Raw genomic sequence first — 12,645 nt, forward strand, 5'->3', positions numbered from 1 at the left:
GCAAGTGAGAAGAAAAACCCACATCACTGAAAGGAAAAGATCCCAAAGCAATTCTCTTAAAACTTCCCCTCTTTGTTCCAGGACAGCAAAGGGTGGTTAGAAAGCTCTGCATATGGTGACTGCTCTGTGCTGAGGTTTTTCTCCAGGGACAGAGTGGAAAGCCTTTGTGCAGGGAATGACAGACAGACAGACAGACTAATGATGCCTGGTTGGGGACCGGTTGTATCCAGGGATCGGAAATAGGCAACAGGATACAAGTCCAGCCTTTCACCTATTGACGTGGACGTCGGCTGAAACGCGCCTCCGGTGGCTTGTCTCTCGCAGCGCACAGCTGGCTGGTGGCCCGTGGAAAGCAGCCGAGATGGGTCATCGGTGTCCAGTGGCTTTCCACGCTCTGACTCTAGAGAGTCCTGTCCTTCTGCTGGTTGGCCGTTCACTCCCTCCAAGTCTCCACACTTCCCCTGCCCTCTGCACACCTGGCCTTCCCCTCTGCCCCTACCTCCTCCCTTCACTGTCCCCTCTCCCGTCCTCCTCCCTTTGCAGCTAATCCCCTCCCGACAAACCAAACCAACCAACCCAATCGTGGCAGGCCCAGGTCATTTACAATCCAGACCCCTGCTCACTCTGCTTGTGTCTTACTCCCTCCCGCAGCCTGCGCCTGTCTTGCTTAGACAGTGTGGAATGGGGCTTCGGAACAGGGGCTGTCCTCTGTTGCTTAGACAGTACCCAGAGCAATGGGCCCCCATCTCAGCTGGGGTCCATAGGTGCTGCTCTAATATACAGAAGAAATCATACGAACAATTTAGGGATAAGGAGGAGACTTTAGTGGGGGTACAATGCCCCAAATCTTCCTACTGCAGAGTTTTTTGCACCTTCCTCTGAAGCAGCTGATGATGGGGGCCGTCAGAGGCAGGATCCTGAGTTTGCTGGCACATGGCTCGGTTCCGAGAAGGCCCTTCCAATGGGGACCGCTTATTGCCTCAAGAGGACCTCTCCAGAACAGAGCTCATGCAGCCCGTGCACACAAGGTGGGGAAGGTCGCCCTGCTGCTTCCTGGGCAGCAGATCTTCTAAGGGCTAATGGAGCAATGGTGGCCCTGATTCTCCTCTGGCTGACTCCAGCTTTACACTGGAGTACCTCCATGGACTTCAGTGGCTACTGCTGATTCGCACCAATGGAAGTGAGCAAAGACACAGACCCTCTTCCTCTAAAACTGCCAGGCTAGTACCTTTCACAAGGACCTAACATTCCTTCCTAACAATTACAAAGAGAAGGGACTGTGGGGAGTTTCACTCGAGTCGCGGCTACTGTTTCTTCCACGGCAGCTCCCCAGACTGGAGACGCTCTTTGGATAAACAGAGCATTTCAACCTCTCAGGCGCTCTTACTTTACCAGCGCTAAATTCAGACAAATTAATACTTAGATGCTTTGTGAGGCTAGATCAGATTCAGTCTGAATATTATACCTAACCTGGCAGGATCCAGTGTAGAACTGGACCAGACTCAGGGCAAGAGAACGGAGAGACCACCCTCAAAGCATGACAGAAGAGGAAAGTGCATGCCGTCAGGGAATAGAGGAAGCTCTAATTTGAAGAGCTTCTTGCATGATGAAAGTTGAATTCCAGAACTTAATAGAGATCAATTACAACACTCACGGCACAAAGTATTATTTCTCCATTCTCTGCAGATCCCAGCATTTGTGCACGACTCTGCATAAGCCTGCAGCCCATTGCATAAGGACACTGTCGGCTCCTTCGTGTGACACATGTCGTAAACACAGTTTTCCAAGAAAATCTCTGGAGCTACTTTGGCGTGACAGTCCTTGAAGATACCTATGTTAAGTCAGGAAAGAAACAGAATCACAGAAGGGAAGATGGAAGAAGCCGAGCGGTGCCACTAACCATCCCCTGTCATGGCAAGGAGTCAGTGCTCCCTGGCCAGTGTAGGCTGACCAGCTCGCTAGACTCAGCCAGACCAAACCTGGAGCTGAATACACCCAAACACTGATGAGATTTGGCTCAGTTTGGCTTAGGCCTGTCTCTACCATTTGCAGGGTAAGTACAACATCACTCAAAGCGGACACCCTTGTTCTTGATAGAGAGCTAGCAACGCCCTGGTAGTTACTGTTTCCGGAGGAGGGAAGGCCTAAAGCACTTCAGCTACCCCTGTAAGAAAGCGGGCAATGGGGACCACCACACTATGTCTCTGCTGCAGCAGAGTGGAAATTAATGGGAGCTCTGTGTGGGCAGGAGCGGCAGAACGAGGCCCTTGAAGTGCAATGCCCAAATAATCGTCACATCCTGGTGCCATCTCAGTGCATGATCCAGTCCGAGCAGGTAACTCAGGGCAACTTCTGGGGCTTCTAGTTCAGCTTTTCGCACTGGGGGCCATACACATGTCCCTGGGGACTCGGGGCCGTGGTCCCAGGGAGCGAGGTCGGGACGAAGGCAAGGGCAGGCTGTCATTGGGAGTGATTTCAATCAGCTCGCCCAGGACTCAGCCACGGGCATCGTACCTGTCGGGTCGGTGATCATGCCACAAGCTGTGTCCTCCCTCGCTTCGCTCTCCAGCTGGGGGTCACAGACCAGCACTTGGTCAGGGGAGCATCTGGCAAGAGAGAGAAAAGTTTCTGATGAATGTTTCTTTATCTCCCCGGGCCAGATCTGGACAGGACGATTCCACGTCTGCCCAGCCACAGAGCAGAATCCAGGCTCCCTGAAAGGCTGCGTTCTGCCCCCACCTCCCCCACCACAGGAGGGGGCTCCCATTCCCGCACTGGGCACCTTGGGGTGCTCCACGACTCAGACGGAGTTGAATGAGGGGTGGAACACGCTGCTGCGGGAACCAGTGGATCGGTCCGGCTCCTGACTGGGACAGCAAGTGACCTCCCACCCACCAGCAGGTCTTCCTGGACTGGGGGACAGCAGACCTGCGAAGGCAGATGGTAGCAGGCCAGCCACTCACCGCCTGCTTATGCTCAGCTGGGGAGGGGGCTCTTGGGTGTACGGGAGAGGATGGTTGTGCTCAGCCCCAGGAGGAGCCGAGGTGGTGGACCCCTGGATGGGCGCCCTGCGGCTGAGTAGGCAGCACGCTTTCCTAGAGCTTTTGTAGCAAAGACCCCTGATTAGCGTCCTGCTGTACGTACATGGTGTTATTCTCTGCCACCAGCCAGCTCTCTCCAAGCTCCGTGGAATCTCCTGCAATGCTGCCATTCGGCTTTAGGTTGTCATCCTTTGCATCGCCGTTGTAATTACCTATCCAAAATGAAAACCGTGTAGATTACTTGAAATTCACAACTCCACAATGCACACTAGCGTGTGGTTGTCAATCACATTTTAATGAACCGGCTAGCGTGTATGTGCACCAGTGTCCACTCCGGGAAGGAGTACGAACTGCTCCCTACGCGGCTCAGACACCGCACTGCTCACAGCTGAGGAAGATTCCATGGGAGATTAAATGGTAGGGGTCTGTGAGTTTGGAGCAAATGGTTTGGCGTTCCGATTGTGTCAGATCACACGGTGACTCGGGTAAATGGGTGACAATACAATGAGAACTAACCCGCACCCTTACACTCAAATTCTATCATTTCCGAGGCTTAGAAGCCCTGGGGGTAACACTCAAGGAGACGTCATCCCATGGGGAATTTCCAGTCCATCCAGATCCAGGGAGAACCAGAAAACTCACAACACAACCTACTCTTACAATTTAATTCCAGGTGTTTAATTCCAGGTAATTTAATTCTGTGCAGGTGGCTGGGTGGCGTTGGTGGCCCCTGACCTACAGGAGGTGAGAGTAGATGATGTGTGGTCCCTGCTGGCCTTAAACTCGAGCAGTCCAATTTTCAAAGCTCAATTTTCATCCCAGAGAAATGTGGATGAGCCTCTGATAAGCATCTGGGCTTCCGGACTGTTATTCCACGTATCGGGGTCCATTGGCCCTTTAAGCCTAGAGGCAGCCAGAAGACCCCGTTCCAGGAATACAGGAAGGAACAAAGGCAAAGGAAATGGCCTAAGCCAGAAGCGAGGAAGAGGTCCTAGGGAATGAGTAGTTGGATGGGAAAACCCAGGACGCTGCCCCTGTAAGGGACCGAGCCTGGGAGTCCTGTAGTGCAGAGCAGGGCAGGGCTCCTCTCTCTTCCAGCCAACTGCCTTCTCCCTCAGAACAGGGAGAGGCTGACAGGAGAAGGAAGCCAAAGCAAGAAGGCTGAGCTCCAGCTGTGAAGGACTGGGAACAGTAGTTTCCCCAGGAGCAGATGGGCACAGAAGGAGAGCCCCGGATGTGGAAGAAGAATCATAGAATCACAGAATATCAGGGTTGGAAGGGACCTCAGCTTTGCACTGTTTCTTTTTAAAAACTAGCCCCAGACGGGGGTGCGCATAGCCACAAACTACACCATCTGCTCAAGAAACTCCCTGAAAAAGCACAAGAACAAATCCGCAGAGACACACCCCGAGAACTCCGACCAGGGGTATTCTGTCTGCTACCCAAGATCCATAAACCTGGAAATCCCTGACGCCCCATCATCTCAGGCATTGGCACCCTGACAGCAGGATTGTCTCGCTATGTAGACTCCCTACCAGCACTCCCAGCTATCTTCGAGACACCACTGACTTCCTGAGGAAACTACAATCCATCGGTGATCTTCCTGATAACACCATCCTGGCCACTATGGATGTAGAAGCCCTCTACACCAACATTCCACACAAAGATGGACTACAGGCCGTCAGGAACAGGATCCCCGATAACGTCACGGCAAACCTGGTGGCTGATCTTTGTGACTTTGTCCTCACCCATAACTATTCCACATTTGGGGACAATGTATACTTTCAAATCAGCGGCACTGCTATGGGTACCCACATGGCCGCACAGTATGCCAACATTTTATGGCTGACTTAGAACAACACTTCCTCAGCTCTCGTCCCCTAAGGCCCCTACTCTACTTGTGCTACATTGATAACATCTTCATCATCTGGACCCACGGAAAAGAAGCCCTTGAGGAATTCCACCATGATTTCAACAATTTCCATCCCACCATCAACCTCAGCCTGGACCAGTCCACACAAGAGATCCACTTCCTGGACACTACGGTGCTAATAAGGGATGGTCACATCAACACCATCCTATACCAGAAACCTACTGACCGCTATGCTTACCTACATGCCTCCAGCTTTCATCCAGACCACACCACACAATCCATCATCTACAGCCAAGCCCTATAATACAACCGCATTTGCTCCAACCCCTCAGACAAACACCTACAAGATCTCTATCAAGCGTTCTTACAACTACAATACCCACCTGCTGAAGTGAAGAAACAGATTGAGAGAGCCAGAAGAGTACCCAGAAGTTGCCTACTACAGGACAGGACCAACAAAGAAAATAACAGAACGCTACTCGCCATCACCTTCAGCCCCCAACTAAAGCCTCTCCAACACATCATCAAGGATCTACAACCTATGCTGAAGGATGACCCATCACTCTCACAGATCTTGGGAGACAGGCCAGTCCTTGCTTACAGACAGCCCCCCAACCTGAAGCAAATACTCACCAGCAACTACACACCACACAACAAAAACACAAACCCAGGAACCTACCCTTGCAGCAAAGCCCGTTGCCAACTGTGTCCACATATCTATTCGGGGGACACCATCACAGGGCCTAATCACATCAGCCACACTATCAGAGGCTCGTTCACCTGCACATCTACCAATGTGATATGTGCCAGCAATGCCCCTCGGCCATGTACATTGGCCAAACCGGACAGTCTCTACGTAAAAGAATAAATGGACACAAATCAGAGGTCAAGAATTATAACATTCAAAAACCAGTGGGAGAACACTTCAATCTCTTTGGTCACTCGATTATACACCTAAAAGTGGCCATACTTCAACAAAAAAACTTCAGAAACAGACTCCAACGAGAGACTGCTGAATTGCAATTAATTTGCAAACTGGATACAGTTAACTTAGGCTTGAATAAAGACTGGGAATGGATGTGTCATTACACAAAGTAAAACTATTTCCCCTTGTTTATTCCCACCCTTCACCCCCCCCACTGTTACTCACACGTTCTTGTCAACAGCTGGAAATGGCCGACCTTGATTAGCACTACATAAGGTTCCCCCATGCCCCCGCTCTCGTGCTGGTAATAGCTCACCTTATCTGACCACTCTCGTTACAGTCTGTATGGTAACACCCATTGTTTCATGTTCTCTGTGTATATAAAATCTACCCACTGTATTTGCCGCTGTATGCATCCGATGAAGTGAGCTGTAGCTCACGAAAGCTTATGCTCAAATAAATTGGTTAGTCTCTAAGGTGCCACAAGTCCTCCTTTTCTCATAGCCACAGTGGGTGCTCAGGAGGGAAGCAGCCCTGATACATCCCTGTTGAACCTGCTGAGCTTCAAGTATTGCCAGGCTTGTCTCCTGGCAATCTAACTGGTCTCTGCTTGCTTCAGAGCGGAGTTTCTCACTCATCACCCACGTGTGTTAACCTGGAGTCTCCTTTGCTGTGTCACTAGATCAGAACTGGGTCTCTTACATGCATCAAATACATGTCTCTGACCTCTCTCTGGCATCTGCTCTATTCCGTCTTGCTGGACTCTCAAGGGCTCGCTGCGATTTGTATCCTGCACGGCACCCAACATTTGGTTACGCTTGACAAAGAATACCAAAGAATTGTGGAGATTAAACATGAAAAGGACATACACTGGGTTATCTACTCCATCTTCTCGGCTACTTCAGCACTGGTCCCCAGAGGACCATTTTCTAATGCTTTGTCTTGCAGCAGACCCACCTTCTACTGCAGCTGGACAACTAAAAACAGCTCTAAAAAGAAGGCTCAGTGATCAGAGAAGCCTTTGCCTGTGCTCGGACTGTGACTACGACAGTGCGGAGACAGTATGCTTCTGCGAGTGCAAGGAACAAGAGAGCACAGCAGAAAAGCTCAGGACGGCTCCTAAACAGGGACTTGGAAATCTATCCTGACCCACAAGAAGGGCCTGAAAGTTTTATTCTCATTTCCAAGTTGAAAGAAATGAAAAGCACAGATTAGGCCGAAAAGCCCCAATCAAAGAGGGACAGACATGCTTCAATGCAAATAAGAGAAAAAAGATACGAGGGGACCTGGACCAGAGGCATCCAGGGTAGGACTGCGATAATATTTAGACTGCAGCTTATGAATGTGTTGAATGTGAGATTCCTCTCCTGTTAAAAATGACATCTGTAGTTGTCATTTCTGACACGAGAGTTAACGCCTGGGTAACCAGATTTCTTGTAAGTTACATTTGCCAGGTACCCGGACAATGATGGTTCCTTCAGTCCAGTGCCCGACATCGCAGTCCACACAAGACAGACTAGATTATTCTGGGATAAACAGAACATGGGACAAAAAAACCAACCAATCCCCAAACTGCATGATCCACTGAAAATCTTCTGATCGTATGACTTGACGGTACTCAAGAACAGGGATACTCACCACACAGGCCACAGAGCTGGCCCTTGTAACAACCGGACACTGAGACCTCCACATAGTGATTGCCGTCAAATCTGACCCAGAGACCAAAATCAGTTTCCAAAAGCACGTAGCGCCCGCTGATCTGGACCTTGATCTTGTTTTCAATCACCACGGGCAGGTTCCTTCTGGTGCCATTCACCTGAATAACACGTTGGGAAAGTCTGGTCACGACTAGGTACCCCCATAATTCCCAGGGAATCGCCCGTGAATAGTCTAGCCAACGAGTTCACTGGCAGGAATGTTCTCATTCACACTGGGAATTTGGAGGAAATCTGACAGAAAGTTCACAGAAAGCCATTTTCAACTGCCAATCCTGAGTATTCTCCGGGGAAGCCTCATTCTAAGAAGCACACCCAACCAATGAGAAAACAGAAACTCACCATGTGACCTTTACGTCCAATCAAATGTCTCAATTTTTGCAGGTCTCAGTTTAAGCATGTCAGATGATTAAAATACTCCTTTTAAATAACATTTCACTTACAGTCACTTTCCTGTTCTTCAGCAAGGAAATCTGAGTTCCATAGACATCCACGTGCACCGACTTTACATAGGAAACTTTGGTATTGGAGCCCCTGTGCTCATTGGTGGTGGACACGTCAAAGGGTGGAAGCCCCCTGGAGCCGTTGCACACTTTGGAGAGGGTGTAAGTGCAGTTTCCCATGAAATGGTGAACTCTGCCATCAAACGTGTAGTAATGCGGGTCCCCTGAGGCACTGCAGGTGGCACGGCCTTAAAAGGAAGAAACGTGGATTTATCCCCTGCAAATCCCTCCCACGTAACTGCACCCCTGTCACCTGCGCTCCACCGAGCACTTCATGTTGGTGCGCACTTCCTGCTCACGCCACTTCAGAGCTCACAGAAACAGCATCGACCGGGAACAGAGTGGGGAGGAGGCAGGCAAGCTGCCCCATCCCTAAATGCCATTGTGCTGTAACTGGAAGACATCTGCGAGGTTCCCTGGAAACTCAGGGAAGTCGTCCTCCCTGACGTGGGTCTTGATCTGGTGATGCGGAAACTAGGCTGAGACCTTCTAAACTCATTTTCCCTTCTGATCGGGGACAAGATCTGAACCCTGCTCTCACAGGGGGAGTGGGCCTCGGGAAGAAGCAGGAGTGGTCACCGTCAGGTCATATGAATTTCTGGCAGTGCAGATCTCGAGAGAGGAAGCTCCCATGTATCGCAACCCATTTCGCCACTTGAGAAGCTAAGTGACGAGCACAAGGCTCCACTGCAAGTCAGTGGCATCCCACGGAATAATAACGAGATGACGTGACTCCCTGTATCCTGCTTTCACCAGAAGTGACCACTTCCTTTTACAACCAATACAGTGTTCATGTTCCTCGGCTATGCCCAGCAATGTGATTTCTGAACACCTAGGAAACTGACAATAGCATTGTGGTTGCGTGAAACCCACTGGAAATATCTCATGGATTTTTCAAACTCTGTTACCTAGAAATGGAGGACACAGAACCAAAAATTCATTGTTAAAGAAGAGCACTCTTGGTCTACGTTGAATCTCAGCTCTAACGCTAAGGCCTTGGTTCTAAGTTGGAGCCAAACCCAGAAGAGACGTAGTAAACGGAAGCATATAAGATGTGGTTAAGTGCCTCTGAGAAGAGTTCGCAAGAGTTTGCTCTGTCCGCTCTGACCCCGAGCACTAGGGCAATCCCCAGGTTGTCCTCCAGCAAGACTCAAAGGCTTAGACAAACCTGCACTAGTTCCACACTTGGCTAGAGCTACCAGCTGCTTTACCATTTGTAAGGTGAAAAGGTTTTGGGTCGCACCGATGGAATAACTCTACCTGGGGGACTGGTCAGCATTACTGTTGGACTTGCCTTCCTAAAACATAAATGTGGAGTTTTCAAACAGCTATTAGGGTGGGAACGTAATCTGCAGTCAGGCACCAATTTCTCACCCCACATGTGAATGGGGAGGAGCTTTGTCCAACACGGAGGAACCCACGTTACCTGTCTGACAGGGCTCTGCTGTCGTTGGAGTTGCTGTGGTCGGGGAGTTTCCTGGCAAAATATACAAAGGAAATAACATGAAGAGGTTGGTCACTCTGTTCTGTGAGGAGTAGACTAGGACGACTCTTGAACAGTTTCCTCTTGGACTTTAAATGATCATGTGATCAGGAGAAATGTGATTCGACAAAGACTGAGCGCAATCTCAAAACGTAATAGCTCTTAAAACGCCTCACGATAAACAGACGGAACGTGTCTTTACCACCTGCCCCCCAACTCCACCCCCAGTCCTCCTCTGTGAGTAGAGAGAAGGATTTAGTCTCAGCCACAGTCTCCTAGCAGATTAACCTGTGCTGCTTATTGTGTGGGGCGGAGTGGTCTCCGAAGCAGGGCTTGTTCCTTGCACTGTTGTAGACTCTAACGAGATGATCACAGCATTGGTTGGTGAGGGCCAGGAACCCAGCGTGAGGTTCAGTAACATACACGGTGGGAACTGGGGACCCTTCTCCAAAATGAACCGTTCCGCCTCCCAGATGTTACGTTCTTTGAAACCTCATCTGCACCCAGCCACCGAGTTCACAGCCCACCAGGAAATGTCCAGGAGATTGAGGAAGCACTGAGAGATCCACCTTACCTGATGGACTGGTGCCTACTGCAGTTGGACTTGAAGTCGTCGAGGCGTCTACTGGAGAAAGACACAAAGACATTCACGTTGAGAGGCTGTTCATGCTGTTCTATGAAAAGTTCTATAGGATAACCCTCGGAAGCTCTTTTTTAGACTGCAGATGACCACGTGTGAGAAATGTGATTCTAGAAACACAGAGCACATGACATGTACCCAAACAGCACCCAGCATCCAGAGACACGTCATTCTCAGAGACGCCTGTCATGCAAAACACCTGCGACCTGGTAGCTCTGCCAGAAAACGGAGAAGAGTGAATGTGCCCGCGGGCTCTCTGCACCGTGCAGATGACCTGTGTCTACCCCTGCGCGCGAGTACTTTGCAAGAGCAACTTAGACTCTTGGTAGTTTTTAATTTGCCTCCCCCCCGCAGCCCATTGATACTTTCCTAAATCAACCCCTTTGAGTTCAACGTTTGCATTTGTGGCATTGGGTGATTTGGGGCTTGATTCTGCATTCCCTACTCAGGTCAAACTCCAGTGATCCTGCAAAGGTCTATGCCAGCTCCACTCCCACTGCAAGGGAGGGAGCTCCGTGATGGCAAGATAGGGGATTTGTCTTTGACTGTCTCTTTGCACTGGCAAGAATCAGCCGTCAGCTCCTTCCTGTGCCATCACATAAGGGATAAAGTATCTGGAAAAAGTCCTTCTGGCCCAGAAAGGTCTAATTACTCAACTCACATCTGGAATCATTTTCAGGGAGGACTCACCAGTGGGGTAACAGCCCAGCTCCCCGTCCTGAACACCACAGATCTCCAGCGGTCCACACGCCCAGCCTGTGCAGGTGATGTTGTTATTGCTGTTGCAGGTGCAGTGCTCAGTGCAGGCGTCGTGGGTGAACCAGCTCTCACCCAGCTGTGAGAGAACGGAGAAGCACTTGACTAGATAATCGTAGAAAGTCTATCGACTAGTGTCACCTACGTGCGGTGCTTTGCAAACTCTGGGTCCTGCCCCAGTCCTGGGTCACGGAATGGAAGGCGCTGGGTCGCGGCACCTCTGGCCAGCCCCCCACCGGGCTGTTAAAATGCCGTCGGCTGTGCTTTTCGGCTAAGGCCGGCTAGTCCCTACCCATTCCCCCACTGCGCAGCGCCCCCACAAACTGAGTGCGGGGGTGGGGAGCGATGCCTGTGGGCGAGAGCCACGCAGAGCCGCCTGTGTGCCTCCTCCTAGGAGCCAGACATGCTTCTGGATGTTTCTGGGGCCCAGTGTGGTCTGCAGTGCCAGGACAGGCGGGAAGCCTTCCTCTGCACCCCAGCTCCGCTGCTCACCAGGACCTTCCGGAGGTAAGCCCGTGTCCGAACCCCGTGCCCCAATCCCCTGCCCCAGCCCTGAGCACACTCCCCATACCCTGCATCCCAAACACTCTGTCCCCGACCCCACCTCAGAGCCTGCACCCACAGCCGAAAGCCCTGAGTCCCTGCCACACCCCAACCCCCTGCCCCAATCCTGAGCCACCCCCAAATCCGGAGCCCTCTGCTGCAGCCCACAGCCCTCAGCCCCAGCCGAGAGCCTGCACCCCCAGCTCAGAGACCTGACCCCTTCCGCACCCCAACCCCATGCCCCAGCCAGAGCCCCATCCCGCACCCTGAACCCCTCATTCCCGGCTCCACCCCGCAGCCCTCACCCCCACACCCCAATCCCCTGCTCAAGCCCTAAGACCCTCCCACACCCCAAACCCCTCATCCCAGCTCCGCTGCGTCGCTGGTATCAACAATTTTCTTCAACTGGGCCACAAAAACAAGAGTTTCAAAACTCCTGCCCTAGTGGATAATCAAAGGAGTTGAGAACAGTTCAATGCCTTTGATACTCTCCATGCTACGAGCTCCCTCCCTAGTGTCCCTCCCTGAGACACTGTGGCCCAGGAGAAGGTGTCTGGGACTGGGACACTTGAGACCTGCGTTCTAGTCTCAGCACTGGCCTGCTGGATGAGCTTACGCAAGCCATTTGACCGCTCGGTGCCTCAGTTTCCCCTTCTGTAAACTGGAGAGAATGATACCGACCTCCTTGGTAAAGCGCTTTGAGATCTGCTCTTGACAAGAGCTAGGAATGGTTATTATTTACATGAACAATTAGATCCACACAACCTACTGACCTGAGCCCAGAGGAAGTTAGTCTCTCTTCATTAATTATGATCAGTTACAGTCACAGTGAAAGAATCTGGGGGTTGTTGTGTCTGTGTCTAGGTGCGCGGGTAACTTGCCTGATGATAGTGGTTGTTGCCATCCACACAACCGCAGCTGCTCTCCGGCACACAGGTGTCTCCACTCAGAACGTAGCCTTCGTTACAGAAACAGCCTTCCACTGGTAAGGAGCTGCAAGGGCTAAACGCAGAGGGAGTCACGCAGGTGGAAGGACACCTGCTCCCACAGCTCTTGTACTGGCTTCCTCCCGGACAGGAGATTGCTGCAAGTGAGAAGAAAAACCCACATCACTGAAAGGAAAAGATCCCAAAGCAATTCTCTTAAAACTTCCCCTCTTTGTTCCA

General features: G+C 51.2%; 1 protein-coding gene across 1 annotated transcript in view; it reads right to left on the reverse strand.

The window, feature by feature from the left end:
• The window catches only part of LOC311525769 (IgGFc-binding protein-like), a gene marked incomplete at both ends in the record, with an annotated part of 148,490 nt that overhangs the window by 26,860 nt on the left and 108,985 nt on the right, over positions 1 to 12,645 (reverse strand). Inside the window, 9 exons of the mRNA XM_084638109.1 lie at positions 1,655 to 1,831; positions 2,515 to 2,606; positions 3,145 to 3,253; positions 7,478 to 7,655; positions 7,998 to 8,245; positions 9,484 to 9,534; positions 10,115 to 10,165; positions 10,871 to 11,015; positions 12,361 to 12,563. Of these exons, the coding sequence (XP_084494235.1) occupies positions 1,655 to 1,831; positions 2,515 to 2,606; positions 3,145 to 3,253; positions 7,478 to 7,655; positions 7,998 to 8,245; positions 9,484 to 9,534; positions 10,115 to 10,165; positions 10,871 to 11,015; positions 12,361 to 12,563 (1,254 nt within the window). The remainder of the gene's footprint in view (positions 1 to 1,654; positions 1,832 to 2,514; positions 2,607 to 3,144; positions 3,254 to 7,477; positions 7,656 to 7,997; positions 8,246 to 9,483; positions 9,535 to 10,114; positions 10,166 to 10,870; positions 11,016 to 12,360; positions 12,564 to 12,645) is intronic.

Source organism: Lepidochelys olivacea (genome assembly GCF_965140295.1).
Source record: "Lepidochelys olivacea isolate rLepOli2 genome assembly, chromosome: 9".
NCBI lineage: Eukaryota > Metazoa > Chordata > Testudines > Cheloniidae > Lepidochelys > Lepidochelys olivacea.